Consider the following 24,029-nt stretch of genomic DNA (forward strand, 5'->3'; position numbering starts at 1 on the left):
TCTGTTTTTATAAAGGTTGTATTGGTTCTTTTCTGTTGATTCACAAGACATTGAACATGAAACAATTCACCACTCGTTTCAAGGTCCATGTCTGGGAGTGTATTTAACGGTGCAACATGGGTAAGACCTTGGAGCTACACAAATTGCAGTATTTTCAATAAAAATCCCAAGTAGTTTAGGAAGTCTCCTTCCTACCAAAATAAGTTTCACTCTTCACCTCCCAGAATCTCGATCCTGTAGAGAAAAATAATCACACATACACACAGATGTATACCTAGAGGATCCAGGTTAGGTATTCATTAGATAGTTATTAAAACTTACCATGTGTCATGTACTACTTTGGAAACTGGGAGTAAGCAGGAAACCAATAGGTACTTGCCCTTCCCCACTATAGACAAGTGTGATGGAGTATGGCAACTTTTGAAATATGAGAAGTGTGGAGTAATGTCAGAACACACAGAGGCGGTATAGACCTAGCTCTGACAAACATGAAGCAAAATCTTTCACAAAGGTTGAAGGACAAAGATACTGATATGAAGAAAATATTTTGCCTTATTTGAGCAAAAGTATAAAAAAAGACCAAGGTAAGATAAGAAGGCCTCTCTATAAGATATAGAACAGATCTTAGAAGAAAAACAGTTTTCAACATAAAAAGTTTCCAGACTGAACAAGAATTTATTATTTAGTTATAGTGAATAAACGTGTACACTCGGCACATAGTGAAAAAGAAATAACTATACAAAAAAAGCAAGTACAGTTTTCTCTTTTATATATAGCCATGAAATTAGATTTTCTTTTTAAAATATATGGCCCCAAACATAGGCATATGGCCCTGACTAACTAGAGAAAATGCTGGGAGACTGGTAAATGTATAAATTTCTAGCTAAAGCTCACTCTTTTTTTAATTACCAAAAATGAGACCGAGAAATGGACATGGGTGAACATATGGTTATTATGACCACACTACCTCATTTTAAATTAAACTGGTGACTATGGGAGGCAATGAGTGTCAGACAATTTTTTAGATATATAAATATATATATATATATATATATACACACACATGCACACACATACACATACATATATATTTATGTATATATTCAATATATATAGATATATATCATACAATACATAAATTTTGTGTTTCTAAATCTAACAGATGTATGAAGTGCATGGACCTTTGAGATTGTCTATAAGAACTAGTTTCAGATATACAGCTTAAGAAATAAAACATATTAGCAAACTATATCTCAGTGGTCAAATATCGAATGATTTCTGAATGAGAGGGCTATTTTTCTTATATTAAAATCATTTAAAATGAATATTAGCACAGTTATTTGGATAAGAAACCCTGTTCCTTAAACTTGAAAAATACTAGAATTTAATTTGGAAATATCAATTGATAAGTGAGATTTTCAATCCTTTTTTATCTCTTAAAAAGTAACATAGGTTTGCTTTTTAAAATTATATCTAGTAAATACATACATCAGGTAAATTTGAATTGTGAGAAAAGTGATAAAATTCGATTTTATTAAGGAAATAAAAGGGTAAGTGTAATTTTATTGAAAACTCACAATAGCAGTTCTCCACTATATCAACAAAGGTATAATTTTATCTGGAGGAGAAGAAATCCATGGGAATATGAGTGATATAATATTTAACGGGACAAAAGCAGTTTTGTGAAAAATGCAAAAAAAAGTTCTATTTTCTCACAGCTGTGGCAAGATGATTGAGTTTAACTAATGGACACATGGATTAGATATTTAGAAAGATTAAAAGAGGCAGTTATTTAGGTGGTCAGTTTCACATTTATATCAAAGTCTACTGTCCTGAGAGTGGGAGAACACTAGGTAGAAGGAGAAAAACACCTTGAAAGGACAGGGGAAATTGAGTGCCTAGCTCCTTTGCCACTTTCTGCTGGTTCTATAAAATTAAACAGCTAAGTCTGTAAGATTTAGTTTTCCTTGCCTCTCCCTTCCATTCTTAATGTGTTCTGCTTGACATCTGGATTGTTCAGATTAAGTGAAATCATGAATATAAAAGGGATTGCCACCAAGAAATGCAATTACACATGTAACCTGCAAGCAGGCCACAGGGTAGTGATGAGAGCAGGGGGCAAGCCGGGTGCATTCCATCTATTTCAACCACGATAAAATTGTTATGTTGGTGAAGACCACGAAAAAATTTCCCTGCACTAAGTTTCACTCAAGATTTTAACAACAACATGAATAGACTATTTACAGGACGGGGAAGGAGGAAAGCAGGGGAAAAAGGCAAAGTTTTTCAGTTGATGGGTGAAATTACTTGTAAAAGAGGTAGAAATTTTTTCAAACTTTAATCAGATTTAATGCAGAAATGATTAAAAAATTGAACTCAGTAACTTGAATCAGCAGCATAAGTTTTATTTAAGAACAGACAGAATTATTAGCACTTGTGTCAGGCAGCCTGGGTTCAAATTCAAGCTACTGGATTGACTCTATAAATTTTACCTCTCTACCCCTCAATTCCTGTATTTAAAAATCATGAATGATGATGATAAAGGGATTTTTGGCAAGATCTAGCTCACATATTGGTTGGTGTCTCTGCTAGTATTTATTAAAAATAACTAAAAAAATTTAAGTGACTGTGCAGAAGCAATCTCACATGATGAAGTTCTCCAGGAACCATAGAACTGGTTCAATTCTGTGCACCAGAGGTCATTACATTAAATAAACAAACAAAAAAAATAGTTGCTTAAACTAAATGGGATAGTGCATGTAAATCATTTATGGTAATACACAGACTGGCCCTGGCTGATAGTATACACAAAAAAAGCACTGATAAAATGTTAACTGTTGTTGCTATCATCATCTGCATCACCATCGTCGTTGTCATTGTTGTGTATCTCAGTGGTAACAAACTTCCCACTCAATGTTTTTTATGGAGTAAATGAGTAAAATGTGTGGTGCCTGGCACATATTATATTACTATTGTATCAATTTATCGCATGCTTTGAGAAGTCTTCCCTACACAAGACTACGATTTATAACAAGGCTTGGGATTCATGATCTTATTCCCTCCATGGTTAATTAGCACAATGCCTAGCTAAGACTCAGGAGTATAATAAATAAGAGTTTAAGATGATACAGATGAGTATTTTCCCATTATCTATAAATTATATAACATTTCAGTTTAACTTCAAAATTAATAGGAGAAAATAAAATCCTCCATTTTATAACATACTCTTAAGTAATTATTGTTAATCATAGCCTGGGTATGTCTAAGCCCTAGTGTATTAGTTCTTAAAGGCCACTGTAAGAAATGACCACTAATTGGGTGGCTTAAAATAAGAGAAAGTTACTTTGTCATCTAATAGCTCTGGAGCCAAAGTCAAAAATCACCAGGCTATAATCATGGTTTCAGCCTCTTCCAGTCTCATCGCTGCAGGCATTCGCTGATCTTATGGCTGTCTCTTTCCTATCTTCAAAGCCAGCTTTACTCTATCTGACTCTCTGTGTATGTCAACTAAGGACACTTGTGATTGCCTTTAGGGTCCACTGGAATAATTACCGATAATCTCGCCATCTCAGGATTCTTAATTTAATCACATGAGCAATGACCCTTTTTCCCTGTGAGGTAGCATGTACAGGTTCCAGAGTTTAGAGCCTGCTGTCTTTGGGCTATTTTTCAACCCTACATGTATTTTCCATATAAGAGCTAATTAAAGAATATAGCAGGAGTAGAAACACTTCATTTGTGAACAGCTGCGTATTAATAGATAACATTTATTGGAAAGAACAAGGACTGACACAATGAATAGTTACAAGAACAATAGCTGTTCTCATAACTATTATTTCATCTCATCCTCAGAACAACTGTGAGGGTGGAGTTGGTGCTTCTACTTCCATGTAGTATAATAAAGAGTAAGTGTCAAAGACATAACCTGAAGCTGATATATAGTCTCTATATTTTAACTCTGCCAACTTTCTTACTACCCATGACACCTACTTTTGTCTTTTTAAGCACTAGTATATTTTCTATATACTCAAGGGGTAAAAAAGTTTATAATTGCCTGATAATTGTTTTAAATATTTCCAACATTCTATAATTTGTACATTCACTAAAAGTAAACCCTAAAATAATATTTTCAAATCAACTTTATTTAAAATTAACAGTTACGACCAAAAATATAAGTTGAATGGTGAAACCTTTTAAAAATGATCTTGAATGATGACCCGATATCTATGCATGTTACAGTTATTTACGACATGTGCTAGAGAAGAGTCAACTTTAATATTTAATATTTTTAAACTCTCCTAGCACATTCTGAAAAGCGTTCAGCAAATCCAAACACAATTTACAGTCATGGCTATCCACTTGAAATTTATTCCGAGTTTAGTAGTCAGGAATTACTAACTCACAGCTTAGGTGCTGCTGTTTCTCCAGACTGAGAATTTATAAACTCTGACCGTGACGCTGAAATTTAAGGAGTCATGGGGAACACTTCATCCAAACCTTTTATTTACCAATTACACTAATAAAAATTGTGACTCAGTCAAGATGATAAAGTTGGTAAGTCTTAGATGCAGGTAAAAACTTCACTCTGCCCTGACTTATACATAGCCTCGCCGATTATCAAAGTCCCCCACCAAAGAGGTGTATTTGTTTCAACTGATGAATCTACATTAACACATCATTATCACCCAAAATCTATAGTTTATATTAGGGGTTACTTTTGGTATTGTACATTCTGAGTTTGAAGAAATGTATAATGACAGGTGTCCATCAATACAGTATCACAGTAGTTTCATTGCTTAAGATCTTATGTGTCTATTTATCCATCTCTCTCTTCCACCTAACCCCTGACAACTTTTTTACTGTTTTTTTTTACTGTCTCCATAGTTTTGCCTTTTCTAGAATGCCATATAGTTGGAATCATGCACTATGTAGCCTTTTCAAAGTGGTTCCTTTTATTTAGTAATATGCACTTAAGTTCCCTCTATACCTTTTTATGGCTTGATAGCTCATTTCTTTTTAGTGTATAATAATATGCCATAGTCTGAATTTTCCATTTATTTATCCATTAACCTCCTAAAGAAATTTTGCTACAAGGTTTTGGGAATTATGAACAGAGCTTCTATGAACATTCATGTGCTGGTTTTTATGCAGACATAAGTTTTTACCTCCTTTGAATAAATACCAACTAGCATGATTGTTGAATGGGATGGTAAGATATGTTTAATTTTGTACAAATCTGCCAAATTGTCTTCCAAAGTGCACTTTTGCATTCCCACCACATGTTATGTGTTTTTTACTATATTTTTAAAAAGTAGATAAGAGTGAAAATAGACAGTTAATGAATAATGTAGTATAATTTCAAGAAGTTTTAACTGCTATAAAGAAAAAAAACAAGATGGGGCGTCAGATTTTTCCGTTAATCGTGGGTTTTATAATAAGACTATAAATTACCTTGAATTGAGGCCTCATGTATTTGTAGTTTTTTATAGTACCAAAGAGTTTCATGTTTTGCCATTGAAACAATTATTTATTTTGGATACACTAGGACTTTTTGGAACAAAACTACATAAAGATGAACTCAGAAAATAGTTGTTTATCATGTCAATTTTTCCCAAGGAATAAACACTATAAAATTAATATTTATATATTAAACTTATTAAAGGAATAAAAAACTTGATTCCAGAGAGTTAAAACATAACTTTTTTTATTTTTAAAAGTTTTCCTAGACAAGGAGCTACCATACTTAGTAATCATAAAAATAGAACTAATACAAAACCCACAAACTTATGTCTTCTGGAATTTCATTATGGATTAAATGGGAGGTTATATATTTATTTTTATGTTATTCATATATTATCTGGATCTATTATTTTTCCTGTCCATGATGAAAGAAGCCTTCATTCCATCCTCTCAAACCTCCTGAAATCACCCCCACCTTGAGAATTTCCTTTTATTACACCGTTAACTAGTTGTAGCTCCTTTACCCTCCCATATTCAGTCTGTGCCCATGAGTAAAGACTGCTTTAGGTAAAAAGATTTCATTGAGGAGATGAAATCCATTTCAAGTTGGGACATGAAGGACGGTTAGGCACATAGGTTCCTGTAGTAATGCTGGATCGATGATGCACAAAGGAGGGGATAATGAAGTGAAGGAGGGGCTGAGAAGCAAATACAAGAGAATAATGAGTACCTGACGACTGAAAACAAAGCACTTCTCTAAGTTCCTTCCACGCACAGAGATGGGTCATTTATCTAATGTTATATTACTTAACCTTCCTTTGTGCCATTTTTATTGAGAATTTGAATGTAGAAAGTAAATATAACATGAGAAAAGTAAAGATCCTTAATATGTTTGGAATGGGTTTGAACTACATCCAAGGGAGCATTATTAACAAAGATATGATGATGCAAATACAGTGTACATGATTTGGGTCCTGAGGTGATTAAAATATTTCTTATATGCTCTGATCTGAGGGATAGTAAAAAATTGGTGAAAATGACAGGAAGAAATATGTGTTTAATGGTTACTGGATACATTTTATATTGTCAGTCTGATATCTAGTAACTCTTGGAATGAACCCTCCTTTTCTGTGGCAAATCCACCTGTTTTCTGAGTAGGGCTGATCCTGTATAAGAGAGTGCCCCATTCACCTGGTCATGCCGATAGGCTCAGGCATGGGAACAATTTAGGACTTTTGCTGGAATTTTTTTTTTTTTTTTTTTGCTGGTACAATCTGAAACGACTGTCTGCTTTGGCTATATATATATATATATATATATATATATATACTTTTTTTTTTAAACTGGTAGGATGTGAATCAGATGATACTTAGTTGTCTTTTATGCCAGGTAGAGAGTGACACTACGAGAGAGGGAATGAAACTGTTTAGAAGTTAAAGAGATAGAGCCCTGTGTTACCTTGGTATTTTTATTTATGTGAAATGTAGAGTTTTTATATATCTCTTTGACTGTTTAGAATCATTTCCTAAGCAAATTTATATATAGTGTTGCTTATTGATGTCCTAATTTTACCTCAGAAGTCCATAACAATGATGATGATGATGAAAATAGTTTCCATTTGTTAAGAGTTAAATGTCTAAATATGAGATAAATGGCCCAGGCTGGTGTGGTTCAGTTGTTTGGAGCGTTGTCCCATAACCAAAAGGTGACAGGTTCGATTCCCAGTAAGGGCATATACCTAGGTTGCAAGTTCGGTCCCATGTCAGGGTACCTAGAAGAGGCAACCAGTCAATGTTTCTCTCCCTCTATGCCTCCCTTTCCCTCTCTCTAAAATCAATAAGCATGCCCTTGGTGAGGATAAAATAAATAAATAAATGTATTCGAAAGGCCTTACATGCATTGTTTTCTCATTTACGAAATTATCAATATTCCGAAATACATAAAACATACGAAATTATTTTTACAAAAATCATGAAATAAATGAAAACTTTCCCTTGAAGCATGGCAGAGAACATGATATATTCTTCTGTCGGGGAATAGGAACAGTGGTCCAGATGCAGGCAGGGGCATAAGTCACACAATTTCAGTGGAGACTCATTCCTAAAATTGTTTACAGCATTGGCATCTAGCCAACATTCTGAAGCAGGAAATTACAACTTGGAAGAATTAATTGACTGCAATAGTAAATAAAACGTAATGTAAGGTAGACCTTAATCTCCACTAAAACAGCAGTTCTGGCTTACTTCTGAAATGCTGAGTAAAAAATCTGTATCTTTGCAAAATAGCTGCATCTGATAGTGGAAATTTTCGGATATATTTTTATGTGTTTTATGCTTTGGCCATATCGATCAGATTGGCAGCACCAGAACCTTCTTATGACACATATTTACAGCATTAACTTGCAAGAAAGCTGGACTGAAATTGGTTTCAGCTACAACCAAAATTAACCACTTTCTTCACAACAATAAACAACTAACAATCTTTTCACATACCTGGGAACTTTTGAAATATCAACCCCTTTTATACTTGCTGTCTGATCATGAATGAAGGGCTATAAATTCTATATCTTTCATCCCTTTCAAAAACTACCCTTTCCATGAAGCATTCAGTGACCACTACACCTTGTATGTCCCCTAACAATGTTTTATTGTAAAATGTTAATTTCAATATGTTTTTGTAGTTATTTTGTGTAATTTTTATAATTATTATTGTATCATTATATATTATATGAAAAATATTCCCTATTATGTAATATTAAATTACATTATTTCCATTCTTCATGGTCAGAGGTTGCTTTGAATAATTGAAATTTAATCATATATATGTCCCTCAGGAATGTAGCACAATGTTGGAACAAAATTGGGAATTAAGTAACATGTTCATTATAAAAATGAATATATAGGCAAATAAATCTTACATATACAACTAAATAAGTAATATTAGAGTACTTCTATAGACAGAGTTATACCCAATGAAATATTTCTTCCTTGCCTGTTTAAAAAATTTCTTAAGCTGCTTACTTAGAATATATAAAATGCCATAGATGATGAAGTAGTTTGATTAGTTTCACCCCAGAATTTAAATCACATTTTGGACCCTCAGAATGTGACTTTATTTAGCAATAGGGTCTTCCCACATGGAATTAATTTGTAACCAGGTTACATTGAATCCAGGTATGTGTTTAAGACAGGGGAAGAAAGAGAAACACAGAGAAAATGCCATAAGAAGATAGAAGCAAAGGTTTTTGAAAGCCAAAGAATGTCAAGCATTACTAGAAGAGACCAGAAAGTAGGAAGATGCAAAAAAATAAAAAAAGATTATTCCCTAGAGCATTTAGAGGGAATATGGCTCTTTCAAAACTGAGAGTACCTGTCTGTCATTTTAAGCCACCCAGTTTGGATACTATTACAGTAGTCCTAGCACCAAATACAGATGGGTTATAGTAAACTTTAAATACTGGACACATAATTAACCAGACTATTAGAAATAATAATTTAAAAGGAAATTCAGGAAAAATAAAGCAAAAAGACTGTAAAGAAATTATTTGAAAACAACTCAGGCATGTCTTGGACTCTGTATATATTTGACTCAAATTCTTATGCCTGTTCATCTGCAGGCAGGGGTGAGATTCCACTTGCAGAATGATGACCCTGAGCACTCTATTACATTACATACTATCCCATCATCCTCACTAGAGGCAAGCTGGAATAATGTTTTTTAGAGAGAGTTATAGCCTCAACTCTTCTTCCTTATTGTAGAGAAAATCACAAAGTAGGTAAATCAGCTTCAAAGTCCAAATTTGGAGGTAGTGTCCTATTCAATTAATTTAATTCATTAGTGCTAAGAACAGACTTAAGTGTAGTATTAATTTATTCTCACTGTACACGGAGTCTTGGCCTTATGATTGTTTGAAAATATGTGAATTATAATATTCTAGAGAAGGTAAGACTCTACCTTCAAAGATTCAGCATCAGTTGAGAAAATAATTCAGACCAATACATAGTTAAAACCACATGACAAGGACAAGATGCCACATATATACACAAGGTATTATAACACACATATATGTCCAATTGAAAGCTCTGTCAGTGGTACTTAGAGCATGTTTCTTAACTACTCAAAACTGCTCAATGACGACCTGTCCTACACTACATCTAATTACCATGGACTCTAACTTTTTTTTTTAAAAAGTGTTGTTAATACACAAGCTACAAAATTTTGGAAATTGTTTTTGCAATGTGCAAGTTTTTTAGTACTAATCCAACATTTGCAAGGAAAAATTAAAGCAAACAAAATAGAAATAAAACAAATATATCCATCATATTCCTGCAGTTTCACTGCAACACTTGGATAGACGTGCAGTATGTAGATACAAAAGCTAGTGATTTAGATGTTATCCATTGTCTTCTGCACAAGGAATAGGACTGTGGGAAAACAGATGGGGTTATCAAGCTGGCTCACAGCTTCCTGATCTTGGCAGAGGTAGCCTTGCCTTAAGACAACCAGCTCTGAATATTTTTATGGAGCTGTTCCTAAAGTTCTGCCTACAAGCTGTTTATTCAGCTCTCCTAACAATTTTGTGAAATTCTTTTATGGCTTAATAAATCCTTTTCTTCTTACAAGAGGATTTTTTTTTTACCACAACTGAAAACAGTAACTGATACACTGCTCCTAAAACCCATGTTCTATTCCTCATATGCTTGGATATGCGCCAATGACTATTAAAACTATTTGGAAATCCACACACCGGGCAGTGATTTGACATATGGGAAACTTTTTCTCCCAGTCACTTACAACAATAGCAATAAAACAAAACATAAAAAAAAAACTGTATGAGCCATGTGAAAAATAGATTAGCAAAAGAACTGAGAAACAAGAAAGAAAGAAAAATTGAGCCATGAAATAGTAAGAGGGAAAGCTTGGCACTGAGAGAGAGTAGCTTTGACAAATTACTGATTTCCATCACTGGGCAGCATGGGTCACACTTGTTCCTGACTTTATTATTATTACTATTATTTAGTATGATTCCTTATTTTTATCTTTACCTTAAACTATCTCGAATGAGTCTTGGCAAAAGAATCAATCATAAGAATCTATACTCAAGCAAAACACCACAGAAGAGAATGGAGAAGAAGAGACTACTGTCTTTAACTTCCTTCCTTCCTTCTTTCCTTCCTTCCTTCCTTACTCCCTTCCCTCCCTCCCTCTGTTCCTTCCTTCCTTCCTTCCTTCCTTCTCTTTCTTCTTCCTTCCTTCCATCCTCTTCCTTTTTCCACTCTTCCTTCTCTTTGATCTCTAGCTGCTCACTATTTAATATAAACTATTTTAATATTAATCTAAATCATATATAGTCAACTATGTATTCCTTTATAAAGCCCTAAATATTATCACACTTATTGCATTAATAAGCTCCAACTAGTCAAAGATTTTGTCCCAATATCTAACCTTTCTAACATTTCATTACCTATATGTTATCATACCATTTTTTTAAATATCAGGATCAATATAAACAAACTTATTTTATCCTGGGGAAAAATAAATAAAATTAAATAAAATTGAAAATAACTATTGAAAGAAGATGTTTTGGAAGTTCAAAGTCAAAGAGAATTCTGAGCTTTGGAGCCTCTGAGATTGACTATACCATATAACACAATTAGTACACAAGACAAGTAGGACACAAGTAGGACAAGTTTCTGTCCAGAAACTATCTAACCACGTAATATGAAAAATGAGACATTTATGGAAGGAGATACAAGATATGAAAAACATTGTACATAGGACAATGACACACCTCAGTCCCTTTCAAAGCGGGCACCTTGGGACCTCTCACAGTTCTTTCAGTCATCATCAGCTGCCGCATTGCACGTTCCTGAATTTCATCAGTGGTCGGAAATCTCTTCCCTTTCAAAGGTGATTTTAGTTTTGGGAAAAGCCAGAAGTCACAGGGCACAAAATCTGGGTTGTAGGGGGGCTGAATCACCTAGATGATTTGCTATTTCACAAAAATCTCTGCACAAGACATGATGCATGATCAGGCACATTAAGCTGTCAATCACCAGTTGCCCATAGCTATGGCCTTCTGGATCATCCAATTAGTTTCCACAGAGGAATGTTCAAGCTTTATGCAAAATTTGATGCAGATATGTTGCTCTACTTGCTCAGTCATTTTGAAAGCAACAGTCACACAGTATATATGCTCACTCAATGGTGTCTACCACCCACCCTATTACAGTGAAGTCATCATTGTTCACACATGTGCATTCCTGTCCACTCTCCTTGGATGCCCAGTTACACCAATATTATGCAAACCACTCATTATATTAACAATGGCTAGACTTTTTACAGAGAGACCTCAAACATATAGAAGTCAGGGAAGAGAGCTGATTTTCTGGTTTATTTATTTACATGTTTCATTTTATAGAGCAAAATTTTATGTATATTTTAACTGTATACTATCTAAATGCAAAATCCAAAATAAGCAACTGAATGTGCAAGGATGGATTACATAAGAGACATTAGAACTAGAGACAGATTAGGAAGTTACCATAGAGCTGGTGATACATCTACAATAAATTAATTTTTACATTGTGAGAAACCTCACAGTCTACAAATTTGTACACTAAAAATACAGAGTGAATGGAAAAAATGTGACTGAAAAATGCCACGCACAATGTAATGTTGTAATCATAACTAACAAAATTATAGCAATACTACTAAAAATACCACCACAATTTAATATTTTCTGGCATTTATTTCAAGAATCATAGTCAGTCTCTGCACCCTTACACTTAGAATTTAGTGAGTTTTCTTTCCTTTGAGATATAGATTCTAAAGGGAACTGACTTTTAATAAAATATAGTATCATCAACATTAAAATCTGATGCATATTTTTTACTAATCTCCTTTTTTAAGGCAGGAAAAATCTTAATGGTTTTATGTACTCACATCTTAGCCAGATATGTTGGTGCAGTGAAAACCATTTTTTAAAAATGTTTGGTCACTAAACGGCCACTATAAGCACTGAAGCACAATATATTGTCTGTATGCTTGCTTGTGTTGTTGTATTGATAAAAAATTCTATAAAATATGACAAGGCTTTCTCCTTGTTCCTTCAAATCTTGACATGCTGAGGAAAACCATATAGAAATGAACACAATTTTTAATAACTTACTGATATCACTTCACCATTTATTAATTACTAATATTTAGACACATTAAAAGTGATGCTTATGTGTAGATAATGAAATAAAGGAGCTTGAAATATTCCTACTATTTCATAGTGCACACTATTTCCAGTCCCACTTTCTATTTTCTCTGTAAAAAAAATGATTTCTTTACCTCTTTCACCTTCAATTTGCTCTCTATATTCTCCAATGTCCTTTCCCAGTTAAGATTTTAGGTTCTGAAAGATTCTTCTGCCTCACAATCTTTGAGTCACAAGCTCCTATGTAGCCTGTTTCAGGTATGCCTGTCTGGATGGAAAAATCAAAACGTTTTCTGCCCTAAATTGCATTTAACTGGAAAAAAAAAGTGTGAATATTTTTCCTCTTCCAAAGGACATCTTAATGTTAAAAACTAAATCCCTAGGTTCTAATATAAAAGTGTCTTCTAATAGTTACCTTCACATGTGGAAAAATGTTGATTATTTTTAAATAATTTTTCAAAAGTCCTTTCCTACAGGGACTTCCCCAATAACCTTATTCAGATGTACACTTCATACCTATATTGTCACCCTCACCTTTTGTATTTTGTTTAATTAGTTTACCTGTTTGATCTTCTTTACTTACTCCTGCACTACTAATTTGTAGTCAGTGTCTATATAGTTTTACTGTACATTTACTTTGCTCAGTCTCCACATATAAATCATTTCTCAAAATTATCAACCTAAAAATTCAAGGAATTATTGCAAAGGAGTCAAATTAAAAGCTGATAATATATGTTCACCATTCAGTTAATGATATATGCTCACCATTAGTATTTTCTTTTTTTTAAGAAAACAAAAACTTCCTGGTTATCAATTTTCATGTTGCCAATTTTCAAAATTATGAATGTAAACAGCAGTAAATTTAATTACAAAATTTATGTTTAGAAGATATTACTTCTGCAGAATTGTATTTCTCTTAGAATTATTTTTGCCTATATAGTTAAAAATTAATATTATATTATAAAAGATTACCCAGAAATAAAATATTTCGTTGCAATAATAAAATATTGCATTGGTTATGAATAAACTATAGCTTGATTTTGAAAGTGTTTTCTCCTTAGTTAAACACTAGATTTTTAAAAATTATCTTTTTGTTAAAAGTTAACCAATGAGATATATAGAGATTAAGATTAACCCAAAATCCTCCTATTATCATACAACTGGGTACATGTTTCATATGATGGTACATGTTTTATGTGAATGTACATGTGTATGTGCAAATGTACTTTCCTATTTTAATACTGTCTTTGATATTGTTTTAAATGTTTCTCTTGTCTTAAATGATCTATGGAAGTTGTTTGACTTGAGTAACCTAGACCTTTCACTGAGCTTTCACTGAACCTTACTGAACAGGAAATTATTCAGTACACCTTGTATTCCTGTTAATCCCATCTGACATTTTCCAAGATAAATAGGAAATCCACAAAGATTTAGGTTTTAGGGAAAACATTATCAAGCCCACCCCATTACTCTTTCTTGAGAAAACTGATAAGAAAAATCATTAGAAAGACATGATAATACAATGAAATCATCAGAACACTATTTAAAATTTTATTGCTTTCTTTTCTTCTTCAGTCTTTGCACATCTGAAAAACCATTTTAATGTCACATCAGAGTGCTGGTGCTGAATGTTGACATCAAGGCATTTGTAAAGTCTAAATTTTAGTCTTGACATCAGGTAGAAATCATTTTGGAATAATGTATTTAAATGACTCAAAAAATAAAAGAAAGCAAGGAAAAAGAGAAGAACAATAAATTCATAAAAGCTAAAGTGATTGATTTGGAATAAAAAATAAACCATAGTTAGTGGGATTGATCAAGGATGATATATTATTAATTGGTCATCGTTTAATTGTATTACATAATTAATGCATTTAGGAAAAAAGTAATTTCCTACAGCTTATTTTTTTCAAACTTACATTACTCACATTCTTACATAATTTTTCTTTCTAGATTGATTCTTCCTAGCATGGAGTCAGCTTCTAGTCAGGTTCCTTCTTCAGTGTCTGTGATGTTAATTGGTAGATAAATTTATGAAATGAAAATACACTTTTAATATTTCCCAAGCAAAATATAATTAGAAGGGAACGTGAACTAGAGATATATGCACTGATAACATTATCAAATAAATGTAAAAGTAAGGATTAGAACATAACTAAAGACCAAACCTGTATGTGATCTTTACTCCAAAGCTTTTGGCAAATCAATATGAAATATTCTTTGATTTATGTAAAATTTGCATGAACTATGTCTTACCTCATTCTGAAGATCTCGGATCATTTTGCTCTTCCTTTCCACTTCAGTTTTCAAAAAATTAATCTGAAAATGAATAGAAAATTATCTATACATATTTCTCATTTATTTTCATGGTTTTTATACTATTTATTTTCATAATTTTGGGGGTGTAATATAATCATTCTTATCAACAAATATTGAAAAAGAGCAAAGTATTAAAATTTTTATTAACTGAACTTTTATTGCTCAATTCATACATCTATCTGCTGAGTATATACAAATCACCTTTACTCATAAAATAAAATATATATTTAAAAAATATTCAGAATCCATGACCACTATGAATGTTATCCTCTTATGTGTTTACATCTCAAATTTTAAAAATATGTGCCTCTAAAAATTTTTTTAAAAATTAAAACCTATGGCTGGGCTTAGGAATCCATTCCTATAACACTCTCCAGGTTATTTTGACCTATGGCCAAGTTTGAAAGTAGTTGCATAGGGATATTCATGACTTTAAAAGTAAAGAATGTTAAAAATACTGTACCAAAGAAATCATGATATTTCCTGTTGGATGTGATATTGTTGGGAACTGTAAATTCAGGCCAGTAATTCCAACTCTATTTGCATAAGCATAGCACATTATCTATTTGAGGAAATTGAAAAAATAGTCAATAAAGCATAGTAGCTAAGATTTGAAAATTTATTGTCACTAAGAGTTTATTATAAGAAAAGCTAACTGTAAGACAGTAGATGAAACAATTTCTCCAATTTTGTAGTGTTGGAAATCACATTTAAAAAAGTAAAAAAAATATAGGAAAAATTAACTTTACTAATATATTTTATTTTATGCAATATATTTAAAATATTATCATTTAACATGTAATAGATTATTAATGCATTTTTTTGGCAACATGCTTTCAAAATATACTGCAGGTTTTACACTTACAGCACACCTCAGTTTGGACTAGCCATTTTTTATTTTTTATTTTTTTAATTTAATTTTAATTTATTTTTTCAAATATATTTGTCTCTGCCTACCCCCCACCACTTTCCCTTGCCCCCACCCTCCTTCCCTCCTTCAGCTCATCCCCTTTGGTTTTGTCCATGAGTCCTTGCTATATGTGCCTTGACTTTCCCCTTCCCTTCCTTTTCCCTGCCCCCCCTTCCCTCTTGTCTCTGTTGATTTCTTTTCCTTTCAGTGTTGCTGGTCTTATTTTCCTTGCATCTTTGTATTGTTGGTTAGGTTCCACTTATAGGTGAGATCATATGGTATTCGTCATTCGCCCCCTGGTTTATTTCGCTTAGCATAATGCTCTCCAGTTCCACCCATGCTGTCGCGAAGTTTAGGAGTTCTTTTTTTCTTTCTGCTGCATAGTATTCCATTGTGTATATGTACCATTACTTTTAGATCCAATCATCTACTGATGGGCATTTAGGTTGCTTCCAACACTTGGCTATTGTAAATTGTGCTGCTATGAACATTGGGGTGCATAGGTTCTTTTGTATTGGCGTTTTGGTGTTCTCAGGGTATAGTCCCAGCAGGGGAATCACTGGATCAAAAGGCAGTTCCATTTTCAGCTTTTTGAGGAAATTCCACACTGCTTTCCACAATGGCTGCACCAGTCTACATTCTCACCAACAATGGACTAGGGTTCCCTTTTCTCCACAGCCTGGCCAGCACCTGTTGTTTGTGGATCTGTTTATGATGGCCATTCTGACCGGTGTGAGGTGGTACCTCAGGTGGGTTTGATCTGCATTTCTCTTATGGCTAGTGATGCTGAGCATCCTTTCAAATGCCTCTGGGCCCTCTGTATCTCCTCCTTGGAAAAGCGTCTTCCCAGGTCCTTTGCCCATTTTTGGACTAGCCATTTTTTAATGCTCAATAACCTCATGAATCTATTGGTTATTCATCTAACAACATAGCCTTAAAAGAACCCCTAGAATTCTACAAAAGAGATTGGCAATGTGAATTATCTCTAGAGATAAATCGAATCAATAGAAATCAGATAAAAGTTGATTTTCACCACGTAGACAGATTTTTTTAAAGTTAGTTCTGAAACATTTCAAACATAAAGAAAGGAAAAAGAAGTAATATATATTCAATAAGTTATTTCTAGGTCTAAACCTAATGATAAATATACATTAAATGTTTTGTCCAATTTATTCAAACCCTGTAAAGAAAACATTATATATACTATTAAAGCCCTACCTAATTTTTCTTCTGTCTCCCTAAAGATAGTGATTACCCTGAAGTTTGTGTGCATTTGTCTTGTACATGTTTTCTTGCATTTTACTTACTGTGTATTATATAAAGCCTGACAGCATATGTTAATATGCTAAATTACAATGGAGAGAGAGAGCTGCTTTGTTGCCCTGGGATTATATTAACTGGAGTTTGGTATAGACAAGGTGCTTTTTCAAAATAACCAATGAATTCCCCATGTTTTCATAGGCTTTCTGATGGCTCCACTCTGTAGGCAATCCACTGTTCCCCCACTCCAGCCTGACAGCCCTCTAGGATCAAACACCTCTCCCCGCACCGTTTTGACTTCTATTGTGCCTGTGCTCGTCTCTCCTTGCTCGTTTTTCTCCCCCATTACCTGGTACCAGAGTCGGGAAGAGAGAAGTGTTAATCCCCTTGGCAAAGCAATGCTATGATCCCCTGGGGCGTGAAGTTGTAGCTTCCTGGTGAAGCAAACAGGCTCATGCTCCCCAGTTTATTAAAGTCAGCGCTCAATCCCCTTTGCTTCCTTTTCTTATTAATAGCTAGCTAATCACCTATGGTAACATTACCATTACCTCAAATATTCATGATGAGTTTAAACTATGAAGACACTGACATCAGCCTCAAAACAAGAGTCACATTCATTGCCTCTCTAGGAACATAAAGTTTAATTTGGTTGATGAAACAAAGGTATCACTGAAAGGCCTTGATGTGATTCAAAATTACATATGTATGCAGAACAATAGCGTGTGCTCTAATAAACAGCTGTAATACTCATTTCTATTATTTTGTGCAGGTCTTAGATTATTGAAAGTGACTGTGCTGGCCCTTGTTGGTCTTATGATTTGTAAGACACTCTCATTGATAACCAACAGGAAACTTTGAATAAAAAGTTTGTTACTTATAAGTCCTAAAAGTTACATGGCACACCTGTAGCCATACAGTGAGAGAGAAGGGGAGAAAGGGGGAACAAAGGAAGAAGAGGGGGTGAGAAGCTAGGACTGAGGTTTTGGCTTTATTGAGGTTGAAGATAAAGGCTAAGGTTCAAGAGCTCACTCTTTATTGGTGAATTTAAAACATCATGGAAATTTTAAAATATGGGAAGAGCAAAACAAGTGACCCAAACAGTCAGCTGTTGGTTAGTTACAGAGATCAACCAAAATCTCTAAAACAAAGGAGCAGTGTGCAGGGAGGGGGAGGGGAAGGGAGCGAGACATCTGGGCTTCTCCGGTTGGCAGTGTGTTTTTTGAGATAGCCGTCTTTGAAGAAATGCCTCTTCGCTGTGGATTCCTCTGCAATGAAAGCCTAAGTCATGTACTTGGGTTATTGGCGGAAGTGGAGTTCTTGTGGTATCAGGAGGAAAAGAATTTCCTGAGACCCATATGGGATAGTAGGGTTCCGCGGTGAACTTTATTGATGGTGGAAAATTAAGGGAGTTCCCTCCTGACTTCCCAATATCCCATCTCTGTCCATCTCACCATACAAAGTCAGGGCCAGAAATAAAATCCTGTGTCATATTAAAGCTCAGTCCAGTCAAGCATCGGGAAGTTTAGCGTGTGCTTCCAGCTGCAGGCCACGGCTGTGCCGCTGTATTCAGTCTCCCTCCTGGAGCCTGCCAGCAGGGCAGCACAGCTATGGGCCCTGCAGCTGCTAGGACCACGTGGCCTTGGAGAGAACAAGCTCCTGCACCATGAGAATGTGAGTCGCTGGGTGAGAAAAAGAGTTTCTTTGTTCCCCTGGCATTATATTAGCTTGAGCTTGAAAAAGAAAAAAAGCTTTTTCAATTTGGCCAATGAACCGCCCAAGTTTTTGCAGGCTTTTGATAGGTTAAACTGAGAGGCCTTTCTGTTAAGCTCCTCCCCCTGAGCCGCCAACATTCCAACAATCCAGTATGAGAAGTGGGGAGAAGAGAGGATGTAATCCTCTTGGCAGAGAGATGCTGTAATTCCCTGGGATGTGAAGCTGTAGCTTCCTGCCTAAGCAAGCAGGTACATGCTCCTCGTTTTATTAAGCTCAATGTCTAATTCCCTTTGATCCTTTTGGTTATTAATAATTAACCTAATACCAATGGTAACACTTGCAATACAAAAAAGAAATACCAATTGTCAAGGCTAATACTACATCTACCCAAGCACTTTACAAACACTGAAAAATTTTGATATGCTACCGGTTTGTCTTCATTTTAAGTCATAAACTATTTAAAGCCACTGTGCTTATATTAAAAGCTTGCTTTTCCACTGATACCATTATTTTCTCCAAATCCTCTCTCCCTTTTGACCCTATTCAGTATGTTATCCATAATTAACAACTTGCTTTAATTATAATTACAATGAAAATTATATAGAAATGTAAGAATATAATTGTTTAAATGTTAAAATGAGACAGGAAAAAACTTGAGAATATTCAGATATTCAGGACCTGAAATATATTCAGAATATTTTAAAAAGTATCAGCATTTTGAAACCATTCATATGGAATTACAGCAGATTTTATTATCTTTGGTAAAATAAGCATTCCTAGTAGGCAGTTATCAATTAATTCTCAGAGTCAAAAATACATTTATTTGAATAAAGAATGAAAGAACATAGCAACACTTTATTCATAATGAGAGGCAAAGTTTGAAGCTAATTATTAACTTTAGACTAATTATGTCTCACTTAGGGCAAATTAAGACATAAAAATTAACAAGAGTAGTGAAATACCTCCAACAAACATTAATATCGTCAATTACTCTGGTTACACCTGAGAGCTCAGTGTTCCTTGCTATTAAGTGTTTCATGAGGAACACATATTTGAAAGATTTGCCACTTTATTATTTGCTTGTGTATAAAAACAAATGTTCACATGTTTACATAAAATATTTTCAACAGAATTAGATCAAGATAGCTTTACTTTTTTTAATTTTCAAAAAGTTATCTTCTTTTCTATTTTGTGATTAAAAGTAACATCACCATTAAGTTTCAGCCATTTTAGTGTGAATGTACCAAACGATGTGGGTATTTGCAACATCTTCGGCATAAAATATACAATTTTTTAATTTTCATGGAAAAAGCCACAGTAATTATATGTAATCAAGGACAGCACACAGTTTATCTGCTCTAAATCCAAAATTGCACAATATTTACATAATCAAATCCAAATGTTTTTACTTTGAGAGTGAGCAATTATAATTATTTTAATCCCCTTTTCTTATAGACTCTTCTATTACACCAAACTATAGATTTCTTGGCAGAAAAAAATAATTATTGAATTATTCACAACAGTAAAAATCTATCATAATTTAGTCATTTAGTTAACCTAAAATCTTCAAATAGAAAAAACATAAACCAAGTCTTCATTATATTTTGGAAGTGTCATAACTCTCAGTAATATGAAATATGTCTTCTCCTATATTCCACCATATAAACATTAAAATACATTGCAAACATATTCACATAATTTTGCATTATATATTTAAATTCATAATATATAATATCTATATAAATATATAATATAAAGATATGTACACAAACATATATTTATGTAATATATTTTATATAACTATATAAAGCAGTTCTAATAAATGTTTATTTTTCTCATATTTGTTAAAGTTTCTCTCACCTCTTTCTGGATTCTGACTTAGAAAATAGTTATTCAATTCAAAATATAGAACAAATTCTTCCACAGATATAAGCATTATTTATTGCATCTGCAGATGTTTGCATTTATTGTTCATGATATATTTTGTTAATATACTCTGGATTATGTTTATATAGGATTTTTGTATCTATTCATTAGTGAAAAATAGCCATTAGTTATTGTTTTATTTATGTAAATTGTCATTGATTTGGAAGCATACATGCATATGCTCATAAAATAAGATCAGAATTTTAGCTCTTATTTTTCAGAAAAAATATTTGCCTGTGAATTTGCCTATGAGTTAACTGATATTCAAAATTGGTAGAAGTTGACATTAAAATTTCTGGCCATGGAATTTCTGGGAAAGGATATTTTTTAGCTCAGTAAAATTCCACCCATATTAAGCCATTCAAGTAATAAATTTCTTCTTGGGGAAATTTTGGCATTTTATATTTATTTATCTAAGAATTTACATATAAATTTTACAATTTATAAGTGAAAGTTGCTTATTTATAATGCTTTCTTAAAACCTCTATTGTGAATATGGCTTTTGCTGTTCTTTGATTTCATATATTAAAATTTGAGTCTGCCTTTTTATACTTGTATGATCTACCCAAAGGTATAGTTATTATAATCTCCTCAGAAATTGAAAACAAAGAACAAACTGACAATGACCCTAAAGGAGAGGGGTGCGAAGGGGAGGGAGCAAGCCAAGGAACATCAGTGGAGGGCTCGCGGGCATGGACAATGAAGAGGGTTGATTCCAGGGGGTGGGGTGGGGGGGTTGGCGATGGGGCAGGGGAGAGCAATGGCGAAAAAGGTGGAACAACTGTAACTGAACAACAATAAAAAATAATCTCAAAAATTAAATTTATCTCTCTGCTTTTTATTTTATTAAAGTTTTACTAGTCTTTACAATTCTCTCCCTATTACAATAAGTTAGAAAATTAGTATTAAAACATATTTTGTAATGTTTCCTTTCCACGTTCTGTATTTTTTTCTTTCTTGCTGCTTTATATAAATTTTTTATCTTTACTACTACTTACTACTTTATTTGAGGAACTTATACAATCTAGTGTGTTCTTTATTTTAGCTTTTGGGTATTATTTATAATTAATATTTCTAGCTAGCTCCTTTTTATGGCTTCATGTTCTTTCTGTAAATCGTTAATACCTCCCTTATCTCCTTGGATATAGTTAAGATATTTAGCTTAAATTCTTAGTTTATCTATTTCAGTAATTCTGCTTCAGTGTACACATATGGTCCAATGCATTTTTTTTTCGTTTTAATAACTCTATATCATATAGCTCAGATGACATGTTTCTTCAGCGTCTTAATTTATTTTCTCTTTGGGTTATGAGCTACTCTGCGTGGCAATGTGTATCGAAAAAGAGTCACTAAAAAAAAAAAAAAGAATGAAACTGTCCTGGTGAGAGAAGGAAAGAGAAGGAAAGATCCAGGGCAGAGAACCTTAGGACCCCAGAATTCTGCTGAGGGCGGAAGTGTTAGGTCAGGGCTCCGCAATTTTGACACCTCCAACTCCTCATGTCAGCAGGGCTATAGGCTGCACTGGTATCACAATGGTGACACAGGGACCTGAGTTCATGCTACCCCAGGGTGAAGGAGAGGGAGGAGATATCCAAAGGAAGGTTAGAGAAAAGTAGAAGAGCAGAATTTACAGATGTCCTTCAGCTTACACTCTCATGCATCTTACAGCAGCCCTCTGCACCAGCCAACAGCAAACGGACCTCCGCAGCACACACGCACCCACTCCTCTGAGACATCTATCTACCTTCCCAGAAAATACTCATGATTTGATTTGATTTTATATTTTTGGACTATTTCTGTCAGTTCTTTGGTCCATATTTTTCCCTAACTTCTATAGTTCCTCTAGGGTTGATTTTGTGGGAAGGAGTTAGCAATGTTTTTGGTTTGTCACCTGGAGAGTAATTCATTAATTTTGCATTCAATAAGTGCTCCTGATGATGATGGATAAAAAGAAAAAAGAAGGAGAGAGATGGTTCATTCTAAGATTTCTAGTTCTTACTTAGAGACTAATAAATATTTGTTAAATGGATATATAAGCAATAAGCTCTTGATAAAATCATGTCAAACCTGGCCACTTTCTATATATTTTGAATATAAAAATACAGGAGGTCAAAGACAACATTAAAGAAACAGAGTAGAAATTACAAGAGCATATCACATGTAACAAGGATGCTTGTGGCTTACTTAGCCTTTTTTCTCATGACAGAAAGATAAGCAGATAGATAAAAACAAGAATTTACTTATATGTGCACATGTGAATATGCATTAAATGTGATTGATACATTTTTTATAATGTACTGTTCTAGTACTAGTGCAGTGTTCTAGTAGGGAAGACAGGTAGAGAGGGGAGAAATTCAAGGGATCTTTTTAGCTCTTACTCATAAAATATGAATTTTTAAGAAAACAGAATATGTAAATTATTCAGGGAGTTTTCCAGAGGAGTGACTCCAAAGTAAACCTGTTCTCTACTTTGTTTTGGCTTTTGTTTTCTGAATACATTATTGTAAATTATCAACATGTAAAATATTTGAAGAACATTGCCAATGATGATTGCATTCTTATTTATTTAACATCAGTTTTGTGTGTGTTATGAAGACAGACTACTATCAAAAACCATGCTTTTAACAGCATCTATAAAACTGTATCTGTTTTTCTTTCCTTCCCCTAGTGGAATACATAGAGAGACAATTATAACACAGATGATACGGCAATAGCAGGTATGCATATGTTATTGTAATAGCATGTAGGACAGTCCCCGCCGGGAGGCCACTAAGTCTGTGGAAGTCAGGAAAGGAAATCAAGAGATGAGTTCTCTGCTCTGTGGAGTGTTTCAGAAGTTCATTAAGTTGTCTGATATTAGGTGGAGGAGTAAACATTTATCTGTGTAAGAAAGGGAGACCAGTCTATTTCCTAGTTCTGATCTTTACTTCTTTGGAGTATAAATAAAAGTCTAGAGTGTTCTTACCATAGGCCATGTAAAGTTTTTATCAGCCTCTGTCCCAGAATGTCACAAGTGGATAATTCTCTTAAGGGAGGACTACAACCACATAAGAAGCTCTCACTAGAGAAACAAACCTCCTGATTTTAAAGCTATCTGAAATTTACTTTCTTCTGTTCTTCATCTTCTATTCTCTCATCTCCTTTTATATGTTCTGGCAAAGACCAAAAACCAAGATAGTAACTTCTCATTTGCACATTGGGTCATCTCTCGCAGAACTTCCTTTTAAGTCATTTGGA

General features: G+C 33.7%; 1 protein-coding gene across 3 annotated transcripts in view; it reads right to left on the bottom strand.

The window, feature by feature from the left end:
• The window catches only part of LUZP2 (leucine zipper protein 2), a 353,608-nt gene that overhangs the window by 140,275 nt on the left and 189,304 nt on the right, over positions 1-24,029 (bottom strand). For all 3 annotated transcript variants that reach the window (XM_054585982.1, XM_054585981.1, XM_054585983.1), the window contains exon 5: positions 14,921-14,983. In XM_054585982.1, coding sequence (XP_054441957.1) covers positions 14,921-14,983 — 63 coding nt within the window. The remainder of the gene's footprint in view (positions 1-14,920; positions 14,984-24,029) is intronic.

The sequence above is a fragment of the Pteronotus mesoamericanus genome, unplaced genomic scaffold (assembly GCF_021234165.1).
Source record: "Pteronotus mesoamericanus isolate MK-2021 breed Mesoamerican mustached bat unplaced genomic scaffold, CSHL_Meso_final contig_90, whole genome shotgun sequence".
NCBI classification, from domain to species: domain Eukaryota; kingdom Metazoa; phylum Chordata; class Mammalia; order Chiroptera; family Mormoopidae; genus Pteronotus; species Pteronotus mesoamericanus.